The 27,524-nt window shown below is 39.4% G+C and overlaps 1 protein-coding gene across 2 annotated transcripts in view; it reads left to right on the top strand.

Annotated features, from left to right (window-relative positions):
- Positions 1-27,524, top strand: part of FHIT (fragile histidine triad diadenosine triphosphatase) — a 422,862-nt gene that overhangs the window by 249,960 nt on the left and 145,378 nt on the right. For both annotated transcript variants that reach the window (XM_061354268.1, XM_061354267.1), the window contains exons 2-3: positions 9,914-10,059; positions 10,946-10,975. In XM_061354268.1, the coding sequence (XP_061210252.1) occupies positions 9,914-10,059; positions 10,946-10,975 (176 nt within the window). The remainder of the gene's footprint in view (positions 1-9,913; positions 10,060-10,945; positions 10,976-27,524) is intronic.

The following is a 27,524-nucleotide window of genomic DNA, read 5'->3' as shown; positions in this document are numbered from 1 at the left end:
ACACATGCACTATCTTGTAGGTATTGAGCTTTTTGTGTTAAAGCAGATATGAAATAAGTTGTCAAAATTAAGTAGCTAAAGAATAGCAAATTAAAATAATTTCTCTTCATGTTGGACTGCCTCTGAATTTCAGCTTAAAGCACTATACAGGGTCTTTGCTTATTTCCACCCCCCTTTCCCTCTACTGCAGCTGAGTGAAGGCTGATTCCCTGCCTTGCTGCTGTCTCCTAAATGCATGAAAGGATATGTGCATGCTCCTGGACTTTACTGGTGAATAATATAGAACTCCTTGGGCTTTCAACAGTTTCAAGTAGGTCCTGCTAAACAGCAAAGAAGTAATAAAAGAGTAATAAACTTTTTTACTTGCAAAGTCATCTCTCTACTACCTCCACTTCAACTGTGTATTAGCCAGTGTGGTAAAGATATTCCTCGACGTTCTTTATCATGGACTTTGCAATTCTAAGCATTCAAAGGAACTGATGGAATTACGCTGGGACATTTTCAGGTGTAGCAGCAAAGGTGTGACCTTGCAGGGCAAGTGATTTGCGTTTTTGCAGTGCAAGTGTGCTGAGCAACTCTTTTATAGGCAGATAGAAGGTTCTTTTGTTTTTCAGACTGTTCCTAAAGGTGCTGGTGTTTTTAAGGAGGGCTAAGCCATTCCTGCAAGGGGTGTAGGAAGCATTTATTTTTTGCAAGTTTGTTTCTCTCTTTTGTGATTTAGGCTCATTCTATTCTCATGAAGTAGATCTATGGAACTTCAGAAGCAACTATACTTTAGAAGCAACTGTGGTAACTAAGCATTTAAAATATGCCATGAGAGCTTCAAGCTTAAGATAGACACAGCTCTCCATTGACTTTAATCAGAGCTGTTTTCTGAATGCCCTCACAGAACTAGGTAGAAAATCACTTCTAAGAATTAATGGGAATCAGGTGGTTTATTCCATTTGAAAACTTCAACAATCCTAGTATACATTACAGTATTCTTTGAGGAATACACTTAGTGTAAGAAAGTCTGAATTATCCAAATTCAGTTTTCCGAAACTCCCTATTATTCATACTTCTTATTATTTATCAATTACATTCAAAATTACCTTCATTACCTGAAACCTTGATTATCCAAACATATTCATTGTCCCTGGTGATACTCTGATAATTGATCTTCTACTGCTTTGCTTCAGCAGATGCTTCAGTGGTTATGAAATGAAGGCACTGTTGGTCTGGCATGTGCTACCACAAGCTTGTCTTTCTCTGTGCTGCTCAGCATAGACTTAATGCAGAGTTATAAAGATTATGAGTACAGCTCTGAATAATCTACCATTGATACCATGTAGCTGGAGCAAGTGGATCTGATAGCAGCTTCTCTAGCAGCATGTCTAAGAGAACCTTCTTTGGGGTAACTTAATTCTGGAGAAAATAGAAGAGGATGGGAGGAGTGAGACTTCCTAAAGAGCAAAGTATTTCACTGCCATAAAGCCCCAGCTTTTCTCAGTGCATTATGACAGCTGCAGATGAAGTCCTTCATACTGGGACTTCTACATTTCCAGTCTGGCCACTGGTTATAGCTTTTGTGTCTTTGTTGTGGTTTAAGTCCACATAGACCACATAGTTATTCACTCACTCCCCCCCCCCCCCCCGCCTTCTTCCCCCTGCCCCCGGAGGGATGGGGAGGAGAATCAAAATAATGTAACTCCCACGGGTTGAGATAAGAACAGCCCAGTAACTAAGGTATAACACAAACCACTGCTGCTGGCAACAATAATAATAATGATAGGGGAAATAACAAGGGAAGAGAATGCAACTGCCCACCACCTGCCGACTGATACACAGCCTGACCCGACCAGTGATCTGGGCCTTCCGGGTAACTGCCCCTAGTTTCACATCCTGGACATGACGTGCTGTGGTATGGAATACCTGTTTGGCTAGTTTGGGTCAGGTGTCCTGTCTCTGCTTCCTCCCAGCTTCCCCTCCTCCCTGGCAGAGCTTGAGACTGAGAAAGTCCTTGGTCAGCCTCAACATTACTATGCAGCAACTAAAACCATCAGTGTTATCAACGCTGTTCCCAGGCTGAAAGTCAAAAACACAGCACTGCACCAGCTACTAAGGAGGAGAAAAATGACTGCTACTGCTGAACCCAGGACAGCCTTCCAACATCAAAAGCTTAATGTGATTCTAGAATGTGATCATGATTCCTGTTACAAATATAGTTTTAGGTCTGCAGCAAATTTCCACCAAATGGAACTTGATCAGAGGCATGTTTCTGAGCCACAAACTCTCCTATGGCTGTTCTCACGGTGGTTCCACTTAAGCACCTGCTATTGCCCATGGCTGCCCCTGAGGTCAGTAACTAGCAGAAAATGATGAATCCTACAGTAAAATACCACTTGCTACAAGGAACTGAGCTTTTAGTTGACCTACTTGACATGCCCTAAAGGCATTTAAAGGGAATATCAAATATCCAAAAGGCTTGTTTGAAATGAAGTGTACAGTTCTGAATCTCACGTTTCCCTTCTGTGGCCCTCTGTCTTGTGGAGTCATTGTACTCTGAGTAGCAGTACTTTGTACTTTGTGTGCTATGATTTAAGCTATAAGACATATCTATATTTAAATTAGATGTAAAATGCTATTTATTGTTCATTTATTGGAACTATTGCACCTTTTATTGACATGAGAATTATTTTAAGTAACTTCAGTGGGATGAGAAGATGAGGTAGAGTTAAAAATTCCACTGTATAAAAGTTGCGGTGTGGTCTTAAACCAGTGTAGTAATAGTGCAGAGGGATCTATGTGAAAGATTTACACTGACTGCCCTTGGTTCTGCGGGAATCACTAATTCTCTGGTTTATTGCATAAATCTGGTCTTCTGTGTTAGTGTAAACATGCACTGAGCTGCCTTATCAGGATCAACTGTGCTTAGATAACTTGTCTTAATGGTTTTTTATTAATGCTAAGATGTGGCATAGCAAGATAAAAGAATTGTGTGGTTTTGATAGTCTGAAGAAATTTTTAAGTTTTTCTTGTAATCTTACTGCATTTTCATTTCATCTTTATCATTCACAGCTAAGTTTTCTCCCAAACCAGCAAATTCCATGATGTACTATGTCCTGTACTGTACCAAAGCAGCTTTCGAAAATATATTTAAATCAAGTTGTACATGTAAAACCCGCTAAAGAGTGCTTCTCCACCAGTTCCTATTATGAATGCTCACTCTTAATGCAAATAGCCTCTATGGATTTCCTTCCAAAAGTGAGTCACTCCCTCTTACTGACTAAGGTTTGTCCTGAGGGAGAAGCGTCAGTTCTTGAGCTACTGCAGTTTCATGTACATCCTAATTCAGTGGGTTTAGTGAGGACTGAATTGATGCCTTGACATATTGGTGTCATAATGAAGCAGAATAAGTATTTGATTCCTTTTTAAAGGCTTTTTGATGCCTTGTTTCTGTACATACGTGCGCTATTTCAGATGTTCTTGCTTCCTTCTTAATTCCTTTATAGGCAGTGTCTATTTGACTGTTACTGTTCTCTTCACATGGAAAAATTGCTTCCATAGCCTTCAAAATGTGAAGAATTGTTCAAGGGCAGAAAAAAAGCTCAATGACTGGCAGTTGTTTTTCAGTGATGTTAATTTTATTTGTCATGCATTCTCCTGTGTGTTTTTTCTGAGCTATGGGACTTCTTTCTTTTAGCAGTTAGAGCTTTTGAACAAAGAAAACTTCTGCTTAGATGCAATGATGAAGTTGATACCCCTGCCTATGCTCCTCTGTTGAATCTGGGGACAACACTGTGTTGAGTTTTAATACCTGAAGCTTCATCTGACTGATTCTCTCTGCTTGGGGCACTTGATACAAATTCATGTAAAATAGAGTATAAGAAAAGAATAATCTCCCAGCCAGCATCCCACAGCACATTATTTCTGCATTCCCATCACGTGCAGAAAGGGGTCTTTCATACAGACATATGAGTTAGTTAGAAATAATCATTTATTACAGTCTTCTGCAGCTGGTTCTTCTGGCCTCTGAGCTCCCAGCAGCCGCACCAAGGTGTCTTCCCACCTCACTGAGGGCTGAAATGGCCACTGAGCAGCCTCATGCTCAAGGGATGCCATCTCTATGTGTCTTTCAAATGCTTTCTGCTGTTAGAAAGAGATGGTGGCAGAGTCTGTGGTTCTACAGTCTGTATTAATCCTAAAATGAGCAAAGCCCTGCTCATCTCCAAGGCAGGAGTTGCTCTTTAAATCACTGGGGTGTTTTCAGCTGGGAGGGAGAGGCTTTAAATTTTCACTCAAGCTTATGAAATGTGTGAAGTAATGCTAAGTCTCCATAGGTACTGTAGTTTGGGCCACATTAGGGAAAAAGTCAGTTTCGATAATTTTCCCAAGCTGTTGTAAGAGACTTCTAAAAAGTCTCCTGTATAGGAGCAGTGTTTCCATCCCAGTGTGAGCCATGGATTCCTGACTATGTTACACATTGAAACTAAATCATTTTCCTAAGTTAAAACCTTTTGTAACAAATAGCTTAGAAAATTAACACTATTGGTTAAACCCAAGAGCTTATAAAGAAGCAATTACTTTTTCACTTTAAGACGTTCTGCATTTTTCCCCTTGTATTTTGTTCTTTTTGAGGCCTCACATATTAAGAAAACACGCAAATTTTAAGATTTTTAAGTGAGTCTTCGAAAAGACAAAAAAACCTCCCTATTCCTATTGTTAGAATGTCATTACCTGGAAAGCCTTTAATTTTTTTTCCTTTATAAAGCTTTGAATTGTTCTGTTTGAAGTTCAAATTCAGGAATAAAACAAAAGTCAAAACAGAAAGTTTGACTATATAGCAAATTAATGGGCTTAACCAGGAAAAAAACTGTGTTTAGTTCTAATGCTTGTCACATGAAAGGAATTCTAACATCTTGGGGAGTTCTTTCTTTTTTGTTTTCTTTCTTTTTTTGACACCCCCCCCCCCCAAGGCTGTTTTCCCAACATTTCAGAATTACAGAACGTGTATACCTTGATAGTTGTGCGTGAAAATTTGTAATGGGCACTTTGTGGGGTTGATCAGAATCCCATTAAAGGGAGCACAGAGCCTGTCTTAGATCTTAAATAGACAATTACAGTAATTTAGGCTTCAAAGTCAAAATTCAGATAAAGCAAATAAAAATTGCTACTGTACCTTTGAATTTCAGCCTCCACTCTGTTTTAGTGGAAGGAAGATTGCATTTGAAGTGGTCAGCATGCATGCAGATGTTGGCCATGTGTTTTGCTCTTTCTCCTCTCTGATCAACTTAAAATCATTATGCACTTAACAAATGCTCACTTCTTGGTAGTGACCCATAATCTCCAGTGTGAACATATCCTTCAATACTTATTTCCTTGAGAATTTGTACCTGTGCTTGGCACAACTGTATAGCGGTTTGAAAGTGCCCACTGCAGAAGAACATTGCAGTACCTGCATTGGAATGTCAGTCTCACAGTGCTCCAGTTGTTATGATTGAAAAAGGCAATGAAAGAGTAAAAGAGATTTACATTAATGTGTGCGGCCTTGACTGTTGAGGGCTACAGCTGGCACATGTGTTTCAGCATCCTTGCTCTGCTGATGTGGAGAAACTTGCTGAACCATTCTTTCTTGGCTGTGAGTATGGACTTTTCCAATCTTAATGGACCAACAGGCAGAGGCTGTTAATTTGAATTATGGAGGAGGCTCACGGGCTTTGGTGCATTAAACAGCCCTCCCAAGGTTGTGCAAGGAAGGGTCTGCTGTACCTGATATATAAGAGTGAGTGATTTTGTTGAAGTCATAGGTTATCCTTTAGGTTTCAGGCCACCTTGAGGGTATTGAGTCTGACCCAGCGTTGCTTTACTGCTACTTTATGGTTATGCACTTCTACTAATATATCTGGAGTTTTAGTCTACTATCTACTGGTAGTCTTTGGAAAATACTGACATTCCTAATTGTTTAATGAATCTTTAATGGAGCTTTTAGTGTGTGTGAGGCTATGCATGTTGATTTGTGTATGCGTATGTAGGTATTAGGAAAATAAGTAAGGCTGTTGAGAGACTCCTGGAGGATCCAGAGAGGGGGATATATGATCACAGATTATAATAATGTGTAAAGGTTTTCCAGTCCTTAAAATTGACATATTAAATTGCATATACTCTAATGATATGAACTGACTCAGAGAATTTGAAGGAAATAACATCTGTGCACATCAAAGCTTAAAAATAGAAAATTCATCAGTCAGTAGCAGTTCAGAATGAATAAAGAAATCATGACGTTATTAATGATGGTGGTTAGAGAAAGGAAACATAAAGTTCAAGCTTTCTGAAGGCAGAATGCTGTCTTCATTCATGCAGTACGTCTGCTGGGTATCAGCCCCTTGTTCTGCTATGCCACTCTGTAAAGGTGGGGGCCATTGTCCAAACATAGACACCTACTGCTATTTCAGATAGCCTAGGATGGCTGAGGCTTCCCACCTGGCTGACAGATAGGGCAAAAGGCATATGGGAGACTCCTGCCCTTCTTGGAGTGGCAGCTGTATGCCCTGAGGCATCTCAGATGGCAGTAGCTACTTCTGTCTCAGGAGTAACTGCACAGACTCACTTTCACTTGCATCTTTAATACACAGTCACCTGAAGCATATCAGTAGTAGTTCATAGCAGTGTTTGCAGTGGGTAGTTGTACAAAGCAATGAACAGTTTATCTAATTTTAAACTTAGGAAGAATTTTGAGGTGAATTGAGCATTTATCCAGATTGAAATCTGACCAGGATATGAAGTTAAAAACTATCCTACTGTTAAAAACTGTAGTCATAAACTATGATTCAAAGTTGCAGTGGATGGTTGTTTTCCTAATGACCTCAGATCCATTCATTCACGTTAACATTTGCCTTTTTATGTATTCATAGTTAAATATAACTTGAATGTTGTCCTAATTACATTCTTATGTTAATTTAGCTCTCATTCAGAATTTCTGTCACTATTCTTTGTAGAATTATTTTGAAATGACTGAAAGTTCAGTAAAGATGCTCCAATGTGTGATTGTGCCTTTGAATTATTTATCACCATTGAAAGACAGAAATATGGTTAAAATCTAGTTTGAGTTGTAAATGAGTCTTGGTAATGTAAGGAGGAAGTGAAAATCCTTTTTGCAGAGCAACATGGTTTATGGGTGCATCATTTGATATCGTGGGAGTGCTTTGCAGCCTCACATGAGCAAAGAGCCTCATGGCTTAACAGGAAAACATCCACTGCACCAACTGAATTTGCTATCTAAGCAGATAAGACAGATAAAATGTGATAGAAGAGAGAGAAAGGTACAGAGACAACTTGCTCAGATGACAGAGCAGATTAGTGACAGAATTAAGAAGAGAAAACAGATGTCCTGTCTTGGTCACAACCAGCACACTCTCCCTCTGCTGTGTGCTCTGGAAACAAAAGCTCTCCCAAGCAGCATTTAGCCCATGTTTTTCACAATGCAACACAGTGGCAAGTAGTGCAGTGTTAACAGAAGGGTGAAGAATCCATGATTAATGCAAGAACTCATACTTGTGGCTGTGGCCCTGAGCTAGATAGAGAACAAGCAATTGCTTGGCGAGGCATGTGAGAGACTGAGAGGGTGAGAAACTGCTGGGAAGAAATTCTGACGGAGAAAAGGAAACTCGTCTTAATGTAACCAGCAGTTTTGCTTAGAGGTAAGTGAAGGGAAATTCTTCATTCATAAATGGTTCATTGACCCATGATAATAAAGCAGTGCTGCAGAAGAAGGATAATTATCTACTTAAGTATTAGATGCCCTAAGGGTAAGAGCTTCCCTTCTCTCCTTTTGAAAAATGAACTCGGATTAAGCGAATGTCCTTTTTCCTGTTTTAGTATTGACATGGATTTCCTTTTTATGAGTAAAATTAATTAGTTTTCTTTTCCTTTATTCCTGGTATGGAAATCAGGTCTGCCAAGCAAGTTTCCAGCTCTTCCCTTGGGCCCTAAGTTGAGCCAATAGCATCCTTTATGGAGGTGCTTTGTATAGTGTGCTGGGAAAGGCACAAATGAATTACAGATTTATTATGCCCAATAGCTTGCCAAGAGGCACAGCATTTTAGAACTAAACCCCACAAAACTAGGTTTTTTGTCCCCATCCCGGATTGGTTATTTCCAAGTACCTGCTTTCTAAATATATAGTTCTCCTTTCTTAAATTTTAATACCGTAAGTTGTAACAAGAAAAAAAGAATACTGATGGCATAGCTGATTCTGTAGGGGACCAGATTTTCAATGCAGGTTAACACCCACAGTCTTGTCCTGTTCTGCTGGGAGCTTGCTCAAAATATCTGCTCCTGCTTTAACAAATACCCATTACAGTCTTGTCCGTCCTCATCTGGACTCTGGAAAATGATCTAAACCTACCCTACTTCTACACTTCCGGAAGATGTCTGGGTTTCTCTCCAATCAGAATTATAAATGCAATGCCTACAATAAACTAAGTGAAGGTAAACATGTTGTCTCTCTGTTTATGGAAATAAATCATAGAATGGTTTAGGTTGGAAAGAACCTTAAGATCATCTAGTTCTGACCCCATCTCTTGCATGTATTAATCTTTATTCCAAATATGAGTCTTGAAAATCAGGTTGATGTAACCTTTGTGCGAACTTGTTAACTACAGACCATCTGCGAGTTACTTTTCCTGGAGTATAGAAAATAATTCCTGAGTCATTGAAGGCTTCAAGATGCAATAAAAATAAAGATGACTATTACAATGGCATGGAACTTAACTTTCTTGAGTTAGTGCTTGGAACACCTGCCTTAATACTGAAAAAAAATAAGTTGTTAATTTTCATAGCCTTTGCTCATGAAAGTTCAAGTGGTGTTAAAGCTGATTTTAAAGTCTTTATTCTGCAAACACAGTACTGTAAGTCAGAAAAAAAGTCCTGTCTGTGGGGAATTGAAATAAGAATCAAGTCTCAAGTCCCTGCTTTTTGGATTTACTCAACTGAAACTCTGCTATTCTGGACCTTATTAATAATGTTATAAAATTAACTTTCAAGTGAGGAATCATGGCAATTATTAATTTCTGTGAGCACAACAGATCAGATATAGTGAATAGTGTCTGTGTACTTCTATTGTTTACTTTGTAGCTCCATTTCACTGACTTGTGAAGTGCAGTCACCAAGCTAGACTAAAACCAAAGTATATTTATAGTGTTGTGAACACTGGGCTTAAAAGGGAATAATCTTACTTATCTTCATGTATTTCTAAGGACATAATATTTTTAACAGGTGAATGTTCCCTCTGAATGGGATGTAGAATTAAGAGATCTGCTATTATAAGCTTATGGTCAGCTTTTCACATTTAGGTACCTAAAATTAGAGGTGCAAGGTCAAGATTCTCAAAAGTACATACCACATATGTGGAAAAGAATTGTAAAACTGCTGTCTCAGATCATACAAGCACACACATCATAAATTCCTTTATCAAGCTTTCCTCCATTTTTAAACACAAAAGGAAATGTCTCAGACTTTCAGAGGTGTTAAATATGAGTATTTCCCCATCAAAGTGGTAACATGGAGCCTGAAAACTTTGATTTCCTTAAGATGTTTCACTCTTAACACATCACACGATCATGGGATGGTTTGGGTTGGGAGGGAACTTAAACATCATGTAGTTCCAACTCCCCTGCCAAGAGCAATTACACCTGCTGGAGCTTAGTTTAGTCATTGTGCCCATATCTGAGGGATTTGAGGAATCTTCTGAACAGAGCATCTGAGTATCATATGATTCTCTGTATTTAGCCTTGTGCCGTGGTTGCTCTAGCTATAATCCTTGAAGAAGAGTTTAGGCAATTCAAAGGTCATCAGAAGTGGGTACAGGCTGGGGATTGAGACACTTCATTCTGGATCACTCAAACTTGCATTTGTGCCTTGACAACATCACCTTCAGATGTCCTTGTTTGTCCTCTGCGGCCGGTGGAGCGTTTCCGTGACTTGTGTCCTGAGGAAGTGGCGGATTTATTTTGTGTGGCACAAAGGGTTGGCAATGTGGTGGAGAAACACTTCTGCGGCACCTCACTCACCATTTCAGTTCAGGTTTGTAAACCAGGTAACTAAGAGAGGTTTAATGGTTTGTTTTATCAAGCTTTCAACCTTCTTCCCTAGCCCAATGACAAAAGGACATTCAAACTTCAGGGGGCAATAAATGCAAAATAATAATGATTAAAAAAAAAGCAGCATAATGACTGCATTGCAGTCTGCCAGATTTGCCATCAAAAGAAACCTAAAAGACAAACCAGCAAAGTGTGGATAATTAATTAACTGCAAAACTTTGGAATAAGCCTGCAAATGCTCCCAAATGCAGTGCTTGCTTGTTAGTATTTCAGCAAATACTCTTCCTTCAAAGAAGTTTTTGCAGGATTGACCTAGAGAAGGCATCCACATCGCGCTGTTCAGGAGGTAACCCACTGCTTGTGACAGAAATGGGTAATTCCTGCTCACAGCTATTTACTTGCAGGCAGAGAAATGTAGCCATGTAAATATGTTATCAATTCTGACCTTTCCGTTATTTTTGCTGGGTGTTTTTATGCTAAAAAAAGAGCTGTGTTTCAAGAAATCATGAGACTGAGCCTATTTCATTAAAATAAGAATTTAAGCAAGCATTCTTTGATTAAATTCTCACGGGAATGATTTTATATTTACAGGATCAGAAATCTGTTGCTAATTATTCAAAAATATGATCTGAAAGAATGAAAAGTGGCAACTGTTGGTTTTATGGTCTAAGATGTGGTTTCTCACTTTGCCATGGCCCAAGATGGAAAGATGTCTTGTCCAAAACCTTTGTGGTGAATGGTTCCCAGGAAAATACGCTAAATTAACATACAGTACAATTCAGTGTAAATTATTATTGAATAAGATTTTCTGAATTCCTGTGTGATCATTGTGAGTTCCTCTAACCTGAGACTTCTCTCTTTGCTTGCAGGATGGTCCCGAAGCTGGACAGACTGTGAAGGTGAGTGCTTATTATGTAGAATACAAATTAAGAGACAATTATAAGAACTAATAAAAAATCAAAGCTAGTCATCTGCAGACCATTGCTGTATCGTTATTTTATACTTGAGATTAAAAAATCCCAAGTGTACAATAGCTGTAAATAGTTTTTATTGAATTTGCACAGGGTAATGTTTACAGGTTTTCTAGGAAAAAAAATTTCAATCATAAAAACATCTCTAAGCTGCTGGGTGTATTTATGCAAGAAGAGCCTTAGAAAAGAGGCATCTGTTTAAGCCTTTTGTTTGTTTTATGGAGAAAATATTGCCCTTCTATTCATAATCTCTTTGTTTGTCTTTTTATTGCCTAATGAGTTGTAGCTAATTATAGGAACAGTTAAACTGAACCGCATTATGAAAACATACCTTTTTGTCTAAGCTTTCTCTCTGTATATTCATATCACATTCTTGTTTCTGAAGTTCAAATGTAATGGGGCCAGTGAAGCTTAAACACAGATTTTAAGTGTACTTCTGAAAAAAAGATTGGGGGTGGGAGGGAAGAGAAGGATTTATGATTATACTCTACACTTAAGTAATAACATAGATAACATCCAAGATGACTCTCCAGCCATGTTTCACTGCCTCATACTGCAAATGCATGTGTAGTTCGATTATATGCCTGAACATTAGATAAAGGCTATTTTCACATTTGGAATCAAAGGAAAGTCGAATATGGCTGTGGGTTAGCACTTTGTGAAATGAAATTATATGTCTCAAAGAAGCTGTTTGGGTTGATTAAGATAACTAACAAGCAAATGATGGCATGCAGAAACATTTTACTTCTTTCCAATTTGCTGTGTTGACCTTTTTTTTCCTACTCCTTTTTGTTGCCTGCCTTGAAGATATAAGAGAAAGGTAATAGGGAGAGAGAAAAAGGAATCAGAAAATTCCCAAGCTCTGAGAAGCTGATGCAGGAATGTAATAGAATTTACTTCAGTACTGTGACAAAACAGATTCCTCTTTAGAGTGCCTTGGGTGGGGTTTACTGGGAATGCCTGTTGATAGATGAAATGTTTATATATAAATACATTCTGATATAAGTTTTGTCATTAAGACCAACATGTTTTAAGAAGCAGATCACAGGATTTCTTTTTACTATCTTGGACAATTGGTTTTTCTGTGTAAAGAAAAGGATACAGGAATGATTATATTAAAACTTTTGAAAACTTCCTAATATGAATAAGCAAAAATAGATGTAAAAATTTGCATCCTCTGTGACTGTGAACAGTAACAAATGCTTATGTAGGTCTAAAAAAGGCAAGAAATTCTGTATCATTTTTTATTCCTCCTGGAGACAAAGAGTATTAAGGGTTAATCTAATATATTGTAAAATGGTAGCCACCCTTCATGCTTCCTTCTCACACTTTTAATAAGCAGTGAGATGAAAATGACCAGGTCATACAGCTGAGAGCCCCTAGATTCTGTAATAAAGAGTGTTTATTCATAAATCAGAGATTAACAGTTTGCATTTGTCTTCTTTTCTGCATCATTGGACAACACTAATTTATCATCTTCACTTTGGAATGCTTATCATCTAAAAATGCCAACAGTTATTCTCTTCAGAGAACTGAGAGCTTTCAAAACTTGAATTGGGGAAGAAATTGCTATGATCAAGATCTTCTTTAAATTGGACAGTCAGGTAGATATATAAATAGCTGGTTCCATTTAAACTGTTTGAATCAGAAAATTTGAAAACCTACTATGTGAGTTATGTATAATTTAGGAGCTGTAAATTCAATGTGTCATGTGTTTCTGTGTGTTTTCATTACAAGAATGCACAGTAATGCTGTCTTCCTTTAAGGGAACTTTTAATTAAAATTTCTGTAATGGGCTAAACTTTAGAAAAGCATTCTAATAGTAAGAATAGGAAAGCCTCACAAAAAATATCACAGGGAGTTTAGGGAAACTCTGTTTCAGTAGGGTAGGCAAGCATACGTCAGGAGCTAATTAGGTGTAGCTGTTCTTGCTTTGAATGGGATCATGTACCAGATGGCTTCAGGAGTCCTTTCCATGTGTTGTGTAATTCTGGATACCTGTATAGATATAGGCTACTGTGTGTGCTGTGTAGGAAAAGAATTACAGGAAGCAGGGGAATGGTACTGGCTGTTAAACTGGTCAGTGCAAAGTTTTACAACAAAATGGGAAGAACTATCATCTAGCTGAAGACAAAATCTGCCTGAGAAGTTTTATCTGAAAAAGGTTAGGAATTCTCTGTCAACCAGGAATGGAAACTCATGGCCAGGAAAAATCTTAGACTTCAGTTTGAGTCTGTCTTTGCTACGGAGGCTATGAAAATTCTGTGTGCAATGCATGCACCAGCGCTAAAGGAGGTTACCCTTCCAGTATGGTTTTGGATATTAATCAATGGTGAGACTGTCTGCCCCTGTTACATGTTCATTGTGGTGGTGCGGGCATGTTTCAGTCAGATGTATCATGTACTGTAGTGTCAGGATTCTTTAAAGCCTCTTGGACTAAAACCTGTGTAGTTACCTAATGGGATGATGTTTAACATGTAGCTCCATTACTGCTGTGCTCTTTTCCTCGTGGATACTGCTCTGCTTTGAATCTAAGCTAACAGAGCCTGCAGGAAAGCATTGTAGGTAAGTTTATGGTCCCTCCCCCATTATTGCAGTCTGTGTGTTTGACTTGGATGGGTCCTTGGAAGAAATTATACCTGGTCCTCAGCTCATTAATACTTCTGAAGTGTAGATGGGTCTTTTTTTACTCTTTAGCAGCTCAAAATAGACATTTGCTAATGAATTTTGACCCTTGTCCTGGGTCTCAGACCATAAAATAATACAATATATTCCTTCATAATATTTTTCATAGCTGTCCTCAGACTGTGCCCGTTCCAGCCCTTTCACCTATTTATGAGGCACAACATACCCCTCCAAAGGTGGTCACAGATTTTCATACTTTGTGTTTTATTGGAAGAGACGATTTTACGAACTTGTAACAGAGAACCTGAACATCTCTGAGAAATGTGTCAGCAAGCGTAACCATCTTCCAGCATTAAAGACAATTTGAATACTTATTTCTTCTTACTTGAGAAATGAAAGAAAGTATGTTAAGGTCCTCTCTTAAAAAATACTTATCTCTGCAATTTTGAGCTCTGTTTTTCTTGGTGAACACAAAACCCACGGTGTCCTTGTGCCAGGAACCGAGGGTGAGAGTTTCATGCTGATTCCATTTGAGAAAACCTTAACTATTCAGGCAACTTCATGGATCAGGGAAATCAGCTCTGCATCTTAATGCAGGGCTCTTATTACTATGTCAAGTGAGTGATGTTTCAAGATTTCCCTGGTATATTTTGTAGCCTTCTTTTCAACATCAAGTCAGCAAATGCCCTAGCTGCCTTGGTGGATGTATAGTGTAGCACAGAATAAACTCTCAGGTTTACCTTTTATGTAAGATTCAATCACAATAAACTCCGTGTATTCTGTACTCCGTAAAGGCTAAACAAATCAAGCTGGCAGGAGCATGATGCAGTTAATTTATCTGTAGAGACAAAATAATATTGCACAGCAAGCATCCATTGCACAAACACCCATGAGCACATACTCTATTCTGCAGGAATGTTGAAGTTTCCAGCAGCTCAAGCACCTCCACTATTATCCATGAGTAAGTAAGTGCCTGTTTGCCAATCACAGGTTCACCTAAATAAATGAGAAAGTGAGGCTGATGGTGGCAGTGTGGGTATACATGCAGAAACTGTATTTTATGTCACACATTCCACTAATTATTTTACACTGAGAAGAAGATTGTCTCACTATTAGCTTTTGATGTACATGTTTTTATTTTTAATGCTGTGTTAAATCAATCCACCTGGCTTGGATTCTTTAGAAATCTTAACCTAAACTGTGGAGTCCGGGGTTTATTTGAACTCACAGAAAGAGCAGATTGCTCTTTCATACTATTTGTCTACTTATCTCTGGACCTGAAGTACTGGACTTCAGGTTTGAGTCTTTAAATGTAAGTGTCTGTGAATTGCTTTGAGAACCACACTAATGGTATTTGGCTGGAAAATAAGCAATATTGCAGATAGATAATTGGTACAGCAAATTCAGTAGTCTCAAGGCTGCTATGTCTCATAATTTTCTTCCTAAGTGCTATACTTAGATTGGGGTGGGTTTTGATGGGATGTCAGCAGTGTATATTTTCAAAGCCAGGATTATGCTGTGCCTTCAGAGAGATGGAGAAGCAGCAGAGAAATCCACACAGTTTGTTTTTCCCTTCCTTAAAGCCTTTTGCTAAATTTTTTTGTTGTTTTCTGCTCACTAAAAGTAGTAATTCTTGCCCTTTCCTTCAAGACTCTTTTCAAAGTCTGCCTTGTGTTGGTCTATTTCCTCTTTCAGTCGCTTGGCCAGACCAATGTTTTCTATGATGAAATTAGTAGTGTGACTCCAGAGTCCCACTTTCCCCTTTTCTTTGTCAGCTCCTGCTCATTAGGTGTAACATTTAGTTTCTGGTTGAACTCTGAGCTTTTCAGGAAAAGCATCATATTACTTTTTGGTTTGCCATGCTTACAGTTCAAATAGACACTGGTAGATCTGTTACCTCTCCGTTAATGCAAATAATAATATACAGGATCTAGAATGAAAAGCATCTTAAGACCCTTGTAATTTGTGCAGTTCCTGTGCCTAAAACATGAGTAAGAGGTGTCTGTGGCTAGTACACACCCATGTAAAGTTATAGAAGCTTTTTGAAGATTGAAGGAGGTGAAAGAAAATTGGGAATGTGGAAACAGCCTAGTGATTGATGGACATGACACCATCCTAACTTAGAATACCAAAGGCTTCAAGGTACTAATAAATTGAAATGATGACCTGGATGATGAAGTCTGATCCAGACATAGGGTTGTGAAGTTCCCTGCAGCGATGGGGACAGAAACTTTTGAAAGATTCTCTTTAGCAGTGAATTATGATGGTTCTGAATCTGGGTGATTTTGAATTTCCAGTGGTGAATGTCATAACATGCTGTACCCTGGACTTTTAATATCATTCCTTGATCCTGGACAAACACAGAATGTATACGGATTAGAATGTAAAGAAAAAACTAAACCAAAACAGAATTAAAAGTGAGCAACTATAAATGAGGAAAGTAAAAGAAATTTCAGAAGTTGAAGAATGGTAATGAGAAGGAAGATTTTACTCTTCCATGTAATTTTGCCCTTTCTGCCTGTCATATACGTTTGTCAGATGAATAGTCTTTTGGTAGTTTAATTCCAAAAATACTCCCAGAGCTAGTCAAGAGTTATTAACCCTAAGTTAAACTATGATAAATAAGTAAGTAGGCTCAAATACTTGTTTAAATTGTATACTAATATACAGACATTAAAAGTCATGCAGCTCTGCTGGCCACATCTAGCATGTCACTCTTCTCTTGCTGGGCACTATCCTCTTCAGCAGCAACTTGCAGAGTGCTGGCTGCTGGCTGTTTTGTTCTCCCAAAGGTCAATGGGCAAGAGATAAACTGGAGGTAACACTTGCAAAGACCTGCAAAGGTATTTGCATGTGCATGACATGAAGGTGGGTGCACTTTCGGGAGGGCCCATGGGAGCACAGATGTGTCTGTCCCTGTCCCCAGCAGCCGCATCATATGTCAGCAAAGCCCTGAGGGGGCTGTGCAGCAGCAGCTAGTCTAAGTGGCAAGTGAGCAGTCACCCCATGGTGCCGGGACCACAGAAAGCTGACTAATTACTGCAGGGAAGGGTTAAGAACCGCCATGGCTCCCCACACTCTGTCCTGTGCAGCTCCTGCTTTGACAAAAGCATTTTAAATCTACTGAGGTTTTTTTCCTGGTGTGTGTTCAGATATTTACAGTTTTCATGATGAAGAATCTTGAAAAAATCAGTCATTCAGAAGGATTTATTTGGGAGGTAAAAAGCTCTTCATTTTTTCTCTTTTTTGCTATAAACATGGTTACATTTCAAGATGAGAAAGTATTTCTAACAGGAAGGTGGAAGAATTTTCCTCTGAAAATGTTAGAACAGGGTATTTTGATGACAAAATCTTTTTATTTATAAAAACACCTCTTTTGGAAATACTTTCCATTTTACTGAACTGGCACATTATGATAAACCCCCCTCCACCAACAACAGAGGGAGGGCCACTGAGAAATCCATTCATTACTCCAAGTGCTGTTCTTCATTTGCCCCACAATGACAGAGATTAGGATCAAAAATCCTATGTTCTAATTAGTAAGTATCTTTCACTCCTTTGTTCCTATGTTACAGCAATATGCTTTGCATTTAAATCATTCTCTGTCTCAGAGTATGTGCAATCAATCAAATGCCACTCTTGAGTACAGGTCTCACAAATAGCCTTTTGTACTGTAAATATAAAACCTCTAGAAATCCCAGACAATGCATGAGGTCTCAAATCATTAATAGCACAGTCAAGGCTCTCAGATTAATTTTTGTGTGGTTATTGTATGAATTTCTTTCCAGGCTCCATCTCATCCATAATACTTTTTGTCTTTGTCAAGCTCATATCCCATAAAACTCTTGCTATAACAGGGAATGCTTACTTTGTGTTTTTTCAGTTTTGTTTTTTTTCTTTTTCGTTACAAAACACTGCTTTCAGCTAGAATGTAACTCACCAAGAAATGTGCAAAAGCATTCCTGTTGAATTAAGATGTGTAACTTGATGCTGTTCTGTGTTTTGCAGTAGGTGTTATTAAACAAGTGTTGCAAAGCTACCTTTCAGTTTATTAGGTTTCTGATTAACTCTGTCTAAACTTGGCTAGAGATACTGAGGATAACAGGAAGGGATTCTACAGGTACATAGCAAATAAAAAACAGATCAGGGAGAACGTAGGCCCCCTCAGGAAGCTCTCAGGTGAAATAGCTACAAAGGATTTGGAGAAGGCTGAGGTTCTGAATGATTTCTTTGCCTTGGTTTTCACTGGCAAAGGCACACCACCCAAGTCTTGGAAGGCAGACGCAGGGACTGTGAGAATGAAGACCCTAGGCCCACTGTAGGAGAGGATCTGGTTCGAGACTGTCTTAAGAATCTAAACGTGCACAAGTCCATGGGTCCTGATGAAATCCATCCGCAGGTCCTGAAGGAACTGGCAAATGAAGTTGCTAAGCCCCTGGCCATCATATTTGAAAAATTATGGCAGTCAGGTGAAGTTCCCGATGACTGGAAAAAGGGAAATATAACCCCCATTTTCAAGAAGGGGAAAATGGATGACCCGGGGAATTACAGACCAGGCAGTCTCACCTCTGTGCCTGGCAAAATCTTGGAGCAGATTCTCCTGGAAGGCATGCTAAGGCACATGAAAAGCAACAAGGTGATTGATGACAGCCAGCATGGCTTCACTAAGGGGAAATCCTGCCTGACCAATTTGGTGGCCTTCTGTGATGGGACTACGGGACTGATGGACAGGGGTAGAGCAGTTGATGTCATCTACCTGGATTTGTGCAAAGCATTTGACACTGTCCCATATCACATCCTTGTCTCTAAATTGGAGAGACATCAATTTGATGGATGGACCACTCGGTGGATAAGGACCTGGCTGGATGCCCACACGCAAAGAGTTGTGGTCAATGGCTCAATGTCCGGCTGGAGACCAGTTACGAGTGGTGTCCCTCAGGGATCGGTATTGGGACCGGTCTTGTTCAACATCTTTGTCACTGACATAGACAGTGGGATTGAGTGCGCCCTCAGAAAGTTTGCCGATGACACCAAGCTGTGTGGTTCGGTTGATAACACTGGAGGGAAGGAATGCCATCCAGAGGGACCTTGACACGCTTGTGAGGTGGGCTGATGCCAACATAATGAAGTTTAACCATTAAGTGCAAGGTACAGTGTGCACTCGCAGCCCAGAAAGCCAACCAAAAGGAGCTGTGACCAGCAGGTTGAAGGAGGTGATCCTGCCCCTCTACTCTGCTCTCGTGAGACCTCACTTGGAGTATTGTGTGCAGTTCTGGTGTCCTCAATATAAAAAGGACATGGAACTGTTGGAACAAGTCCAGAGGAGGCCACGAGGATGATCAGGGGACTGGAGCACCTCCCATATGAAGGCAGGCTGAGAAAGTCGGGGCTGTTCAGCCTAGAGAAGAGAAGGCTGCGTGGAGACCTCACAGCAGCCTGCCAATATCTGAAGGGGGCCTATAAGGATGCTGGGGATGGACTCTTCATTAGGGACTGTAGTGATAGGACAAGGGGTAATGGGTTAAAACTTAAACAGGGGGTGTTTAGACTGGATATAAGGATTCTTTCCTGTTAGGGTAGTGAGGCACTGCAATGGGTTGCCCAGGGAGGTTGTGAATGCTCCATCCCTGGCGGTGTTCAAGACCAGGTTGGACAGAGCCTTGAGTGAGATGGTTTAGTGTGAGGTGTCCCTGCCCATGGCAGGGGGTTGGAACATGATGATCTTAAGGTCCTTTCCAACCCTAACTATTCTATGATTCTATGGTTCTATGTTTGTTATAATGCTTTGTGGCAGACTGTTTTGTGCCAGTGCTCTGACTTGTGATTTTACACATCTGTCTTTATCCTTACCTACCAGGTACTGCTTTTGGTGCTTCCCCATATCCGCCATAAAATTATTCCTATGCTGTCCACAGGTTAGAAGGGATGTCAAAGGGTCATGTGCAGAACAGTCTTATTCATGCCAACGTATGCATTTACTCACACTTAAACTGGTTTGTGGTTGAGTTTATTGGGTGCTTATATGCAAAGGCCTTCTCAGTTGACTGGTGTGTGTTAGACTTTGGGGCCTAAGCTGTGTGTGTGGATGCTGTGACGTCCCAGGTCTCCCAGGGAAGGGCAGAATCACAGTGTTTTGCTTCTGTTAATAACCCAGTTTGAGCCAGAGAAAAGGAACCCATTTATTGAAGTCCTGACTACCTTATCAATGCCATAATAAAGAAAATGTTAAAATGGCTCCATACTTTTTTCCCCCCTTAGTCACATCCCCTTCGGAAAATGAAAGAGCTGTCAACTTAAAGCTGTCCCTGGAGCTCTCCAGAGAGCCTCCACAGCTTGAATGAGTTCGTTGCTTAAAAATGTCAGTAGGAAAAACAGTGTATGTGATGTTTTTACCTGCGGTAGCAAGGAATGGAGGCCTTTCCTAGCCCTGTGTTCCTTTATCACATGAAAAAGTAGGTGGTTACAGTGTCCTGTAACCTATTGATATTCTAAGCACATCTGAGATACAAGTATATCTGACCTAGTTGGGGTATATTAGTCTGTTCTGGATCACCATGTAGGACTTTCTTTCAGAGAAAGAAAAGCCTCTGCTTGAAGTGATTTAGAAATGGAAAACTGAGGTTAAAATAATAGAATAAAACTTGGTCAGCAAGCTCCAGACAGGATCACAGGGTGAAGAGTATGTAATATTTTTACTGTTTAAAAAAAACCCCAACAAACCAAAACTCCGTCATTCTGGATGCAGCAGTGGTTTTGCATCATGCTTATGGCAAGGGAGGCTGAACAAGCCAAGAGCTTCCTGCAAAACAAAGCCAAACCCCTCTCTCAAGACTTATTTTCCCCATCCCTCCTGAAAGTTGCTTGGGTGCCCTCTGGCAAGGCCACTCATACACAGGGCTACTGCTCATTCTGTAAAACTGAATTGTAGTTTGAAAGGCTTTGAAATATGCCTTTAAAATTCAGCCTCTGGGAGCTTTATCAAATGGCCCTTCCTCATTTGTGGTAGGAAAACCTTGTACTGGCTGGTGATGGAAATACTGCTGGAATAGCAGTTTCTGAGGTTGAAGAACGGATGCCAGTGCACCTTGTGTAGTGCTCAGCATTTCACGTTTTCCTTTTACTTGCTTGTAGTGAATAAAAACCTGAAGCTTATGTAGTGCTGCTCATGTGGGGACTCTGCCAGGCAGTATCTCAGCTAGTTGTGTGTTTCAGAGGTCTATGCTCCACACTGGGGTCAATAATACTTTGTCCTCTAGAGGCAGCAGAGTCACAGGGCCCTATCCTGCTCTGGTCATGACAGGACAGCTCACCTCTGTGCCATTTTGTTGTTTTGAGCTCTGCAGTTGTACCCTGTCTTGCTTCTCTCCTGAGCTTTTTGTGTCTCTCATCCCGTCTTCCGTGACCTGGGGCTTGGCTTTCTGAAGGTGCAGAGGGAAGAAGGGACAGCATGCCCGAGTAGAGAACCCTGAGGAACTGTCAGTTTTTCATCACAGATGAAACCCATTGAGGTTATGTCTGTGTGGATGGATGCAACCAGGCTGGGTTTGATAGCTTGAGCTTGGGCTAAGAGGCTGCCTCTGCTTCTGGGCTGGGAATGACTAAATAGATTTGTTTCTGCCTGTACGTGTGTGCAAGGACCAGTGCTAGACGTGGTGTGTCCATGCACACATCTCCTCTAAATAAATTCTCCAGTGCCCTTCAGAACAAGGCTTTGCAGCCAGAAGCAGGGGAAATCTATAGCCTGTGGTAATGGCAGAAGATGAGAAAGACCACCTGTGTTCGCTAGATTGCTTAGGTCTTTGGAAGGAGAAAAATGGTTTCTCCTTTTGTAATTTCCTAGATTATTATCTCTGAAAAATCAAACCATTTTATTTTCTTTTCCATTTGTATTTTTTGTGAGTTACCTCCTTCATTGCTACTGTGAAAATCTTCATTTCATGTGGTCTGCCTGGCATCACTGATCCAAATTCTGTCTTGAGAGGCTGGAAGAAAATAAACTAGACCAGATGGAAAGTGTTCATGTGAATGATTGTCTTGATCTTGCTTTTAAAGATGTTAATAATTGAAATTCTGAATCCCTCTTTCTGATTTAAAGAATGTTGAATTTCTCTGTCTGATTTCAAGTCTAGTTTTTAGTATTTGAGGTAAAGATAATGCCCAGAGGTAGCACTTTATTCTTCTTTTTATGGATCTGTGAATGAGCTTTATTAGTTCTCTATTGAGAATGTATAGAAAAGCCAATAATACTGTGGTGTTTTCTTATCTGGCCTTCCAGCACACCTCAGCTGGAAAGAAGTTGTCATTATGGGGTGATTGGTCTGCCCAGATTGAGGAGCCATTCAGCTCATGCTGTTATTTGCAGACAGGTTTTTTCTCCAAATAAGTCATACTTGAACTCAACAGAAGCCATTCTTTCAGTTGTGGCCTTTTGGTGAGGCCACCCTGAGCTGCACTTAGAATTATGATCTAGTGGAATATGAATCTGTAATCTCCCGTGCAAGTAGAATAACCTTAGTGTCTGGGGCTAGATTATTCTCTGGTATAAATGGTTCAGTTCCCTGGTGAAAACATGCGGAGTAAGTCAGTGGAGCTTTTGCCATTTCTAGACAAACATTTTTGACCCTACTTGTGTAAGCAACTCATAAAGTTTATCGTTAAAACCTGCAATTATTATTGGGATTCTGTGACTCTGTGATTATTAATCATATATGTAAATCCAGTAATACTGAATGCAAAAGCATGGTTAAGAAAACCTAGGAAGCATAATTTGATATATTGTTTTTATTCTTTAAATATCTTCCACTTCACCTGAAGGAGTTCACTGCTGTAGTAACTATCAGGTAAAAAAAAAAAGGGAAGGGAAAAAATAGCAGGATTTATTAGGTTCTTATAAACTCCCCTCAGTGCATGTACATTTAGTATCTTTCATTAACATTAATGAGAATTAGCAGGCATCCTGGGGAGAATAGGCCTTGTTGATTTATTTCTTTTCCTTGTTTTCAGTATTAAATCTTGTCCTGCAGTTAGTTCTATAAGGCATATGTGCATTCCTGCTGCTCAGTTATTTGTTCTACGTAATATATACCATTGGAACACCTCCTTTTGCATAGCGAAGGTAGAAAGTTCACAGACTTTGTGGACACACATAAAAACAAGAGATACATAAATTAATGAATTAATAGATGGCTATTGATTACTGGTAGGGCCTAATTAAATAATAATTTTCCCACACACAATTACTTGTTTCATGTTATTAAATGATCAAATCCATAGCTAGTTTGGAAGCTCAGTCTCTTAGAATTAAATGAGATGCTCAAGAGAGCAAAGTTGTGTTTTGAAGCAAGAGAGACAGAGGCAGAGCCTAGTTACATGGATTTATGATTTAATTTTCTGTGTAACCTAATTTAGTGTAACTATTGAGTTTCTTTAAAAAAATAAACTTTGATTAGATTTTTGTTGACAAAAAAATGCAAAATATAGGCTAGTTTATTCATTATCTGTAGCATATTGAGAGAAGTGACTTGTGGGTATTTCTGTACCCAAAGGAAACATTTCTCCTCATTTCCTGTGCTTTTCCACAGCAGTCAGTCAACCTCCAAGCTCCATCAAGATGTAGTACACTGCAAAGATCCAAAATCCTGAGGATACAGAACTCAGTTCTGTGGGAAACTATTCATTTTGTCTGAATAACAGCTTCATCATTCCTCATTTCTGAGGTAGACATCAACATTTCATAGAGAGCCTTAAGTATGTGAAGGTCCTGGGAAAAAGGCACAATGGAGAAATAAAGTAAGCAAATAAAGCTCCTCAGTTTACCACACTTTCACTTATTTGGGAGTTTTAAGAGCAGATCGTGAGAGCAGGAAATGAGTCTCAAAGCTAATTCCCTTCTGCATGAAAAATGCTGCGTGCCAAAATGCTGCTGTCTTGGGAGAGAAAGCTCCCTGGGTGGAATTCCACAGTGCCATGCCACAGCAATGCCCTGATGGTATCTGTGGCTCAGGTGTTGCCTACCTGGCTGGCTCTATAATAACCAGCAGATTGCAGGACGAGCAATGGCATCTCTTTTATTTGCGGTTAGGTCTGTGTTTTACTTGCATTTGCTGGGCTTGCCTGGCAGCAGATTGAAGCAGGGAGACAAGATGGCTTGTTTTGTTGTGCAGGAGCCTGCACATCTCTACGTAGCTGGGCACGACTTTAGCTGTTTTTATGCTGGGGAACATGCTTTTGCTGAGCTAGCTCACAAAGGTAGGCTAGTTATAGGTTTTAGTAGAGCATATTGCCTTGGGTAGAGCACTACTCTAGGTTGATTTTATTTGATGGCGCATCTTTGTGCGATGCCCTGAAGACACATGCTTTCAGTTACAAATCCTGGCCCTCACAGGCCTGAAGCCAAGCTGCTGCTTTTGTGATGCAGAGCCAGCCAAACCCTTTCTGTGATGACTGCATGTCAGTGGGTGCTGTTCACTGCCAGCAGAGAACAGCCCTGGCACAGATGAGTGACCATTCAGAGACACACAGCTTCAGTCAAAACTGCTGAGCTTAGTGCAGGAATTCAGCACTGGCGATTTGGATCCAGTTGTACATTAGAAGACCCGAGGCTGTCCTTTCCTGAGAACTGGAAGCGTTTCCTTTGCTTATTCATCACATAAAATGTATGGACCCATTTTACACACACATACACACATACCCTTCAGTTCTTTCCATTTTCTTATGATTATCATGTTGAATTTTCATATGAATCTTTCTAAGTGGATACATAAGCAAAAGAGTTATTCCGTAGTTGCCTGCCTGATTGACTCTGTAATCAGCAGCAGATTGCAATGAATGACATCCAGTTCCTTAATGGTTAGAGCTGTGATTTGCTTACATTGGGTTGACCTGACCTCAGCACATCTGAGCTTGCAAACAGATGTCAGCTCTGTTCAGCAGAATACCTTCTGGTCAGCCCAGTAAAACAGGATGTGTGTGTATAGAACGGAAAGACAGAATATTTGCAGGAGCCATTGAGTGGCACATGCAGGCAAATTATAGTAAGCAGGCAAAGATAGGTTGCAAACCCTACTGGGAAATGATAAATTGCAGTTAAATGTTATATTTATCCCATGACATTCAGGACTGAAACTTTCCTAAATTTGCTGAAAACTTAAAAATTAATGGCGAGAGGTAATAAAATTTAAGAAATTAGCCACAGAGTAAGTGAAAAAATGAGAATACAGCAGAATATATTTCTCTTTTGCCAGAATGTAACAGGCTTTGTTAAAAAGTGTCTGAAAGCGAAGAAAGTTTGTTAGACAAATTATAATTTTAATTGCAGACATAATTGATTATACTCAGCACGCTCATTAGGTTAAGGGAGAATATGAGTAAACTCTCAAGGTCATTACCGTAATAGATATTGTAGGCATGTAATTTCTGATGAGCTGGTTCGTGAACATCTAATTGCTCATTCATGGCAGTGTGTCTGGCACTTTTACTCCCCAAACACCTCTTTGTCCAATTTATTTAACACCCCTCAATATTCCAGGGTCAAATTTACTGCAGAAGGCATCAAGCAGTGATTTTTTCAGCCTCCAAATTATTACACCACTTCACCCTTTTTTTTTTTTTTGTGCCTCAAAGATAGAGCCTGCATTACTGAAAATCAGTGGTCTGGTACTAAGCAGGGTACACCACAAATAGAAATACTCATCCACAGAGACAAGGTAGAATTTGTCCTGGAAAACAACTGTTCCCTGCCCTCCCCAATGGCAGTCCTACATTGAAGTAGGATGCCAAAAGAGATGTTCTCTTTAAAAAATTCACTAATTAATCAGAACTTTGTCTTCATATTGCTCCTTGGGAGAACATACAATAATAGTGTTTTGTTACCTCTTTCATTGTGATTTGATTTCAAGACTTTGACAGAAAGTCGTTAATATTAGCTGTCTCTTTCGTGAAAAACAACTGGGATATCACTTATCAGTTCTTAAAACCAGACCAAATAGAAAGAACCACTTAAAATGTGTGCATCAACTAAAAGTAACAACTGTACTTCATTCACTGTGATATAATATTTTATATTCTTAGGTCTAAAGGAATGAATTAGTGTCCTCATTACTGAAAATCAAATAGTTGAGGTCTTTTGTCCAGGGCAAAGCAACAGTACAAGGGTGGCACTGGTGACTGAAGCCAGGTATCCTGAGCTGCAGATCGACTAATTTTGTACCTCCTCTCTGCAGTCATTCCTTCTCAACCCAGAATCAGACTGTTCTGATGTATTAATCAGTACTGTCACATTATGTAGCATTGTGGAGTAGCAGTTGAGGTAAGACAACCAAAGACATTCCCATTAGATTGAGAAGTTGGATTCAGTCTGCAGTGTAAGGGGAAAATATAACTTTTATTCAAATACTTTTGGCTGTATACCAGGAATCAAGGATTTCAGGTTCTGTTTTGGATTTGCATTTTTTGTCTTTTAAATAAGATGGCTTTCAGGGCAGCATAGCTTTCCTTTATAATAATTTCATTATTTCCAACATATTATTTTCACTTGACATGACACAGTCCATAATTATGTATTGCTTGTTGCTGAGGAATGCAATAGATACAGCTATGGATATTTAATTATGTATCAAATGAATTCTGATACGATTTCAGAGCCATTCTTTGTTAAAATTTTTGGAAGATTCAAAGGTTTGAAATCCCTTTTTGAAACTGATTCTGTGTAGAAATGTTTTCTGTCTGCTGGTTCTAATCTAATCTTAGTCCTTGATACTACAGTTTTGCTCTTTATAGGATTGTCCATAATGATACATGTTCACTAAATCTCTCCTTTGCAATACAGAAATTACTGTGTTGACTGTGTGATTGTTATTGCCCAAAAAATCGCCATGCTTACCAATATATATCAATCCCTATAACTACCTTGTAGATTGACCTGCTGAAAAAAACTGTTATGCAAACACACTGCCATCTGTTGTGTAGTTATTCTTCAGTAATAGAATATAATCTGGGGATATGTCAAAGTAATTTAGTAAGTCGACAAATGTAAAATGAGACTTGGTAAATATAGTGTATAATGCTGAGTTTTATTAATCATTGTCATCTGCAAGAATATAGTAAGTGTAGCAGTCGTTTCCAGGTCTGGCTTGTTTTGTTTCATCCATCAAATGCTGATGTCAGAGCTAGTTACGAGGAACGTGATGTGAATTAGAATAATATTTAATTTTAAAATAAGGATTTAGACAATTCTGTGGTTGATTCAAAGCCAACTAAAAAATCTTGGGAAGATCTGAGCAATTTATAAGGATGCTGGTAAGTCCTAAACATCTTCAGTTACTGGGTTCAGAGCGTACAGTCACGTTTATATTGGTAGTTGTGCTACCTGTTCAGGAAAGTATATGTGGAGTTGTCACTCACTTCAGAAGTGGAGCTGATGGTACCCAAATGAACCAAGGACCTCCTAGCAGTAGGTGCTTTACTTTTTTAGGTAGAGTATTACAATGAAAAATATTATTAATCAGATTCTTGTTCTACAAGTGTAGTTCTTATAATGGTGTTTAGATATCCTGATAATTAATGAAGAGGTTTCAAATGCAGCATTTCCCAGTATCTGATCTCTTTGCTCATTTCCATTTTTTTCATTAAGAACAGATAAATTGTATCCAATTATTGAAAATTATGTGGGTCATTATCATGAATGAAACTGCAATTAGACTAAGCTTTCATGAAGAAAGAAGAGGTTATCTTGTCATAGTGTAGGTGTTAGTGTGCATTGGTTGGCTGGTAGTCCTTCTTGCCTTCAGGCCAAGTTTGCATCAGGGTCAAGTCCTACATCAGACTGGAGAACTGTATTTGACTAGGATGTGCT

Source organism: Neopsephotus bourkii, unplaced genomic scaffold, assembly GCF_033783945.1.
Source record: "Neopsephotus bourkii isolate Nb327-2 ecotype Australia unplaced genomic scaffold, CSIRO-AGI_Nbou_v1 NB_719, whole genome shotgun sequence".
In the NCBI taxonomy this organism is placed as follows: Eukaryota; Metazoa; Chordata; class Aves; order Psittaciformes; family Psittacidae; genus Neopsephotus; species Neopsephotus bourkii.
This window is presented reverse-complemented; position numbering and strand designations above follow the sequence as displayed.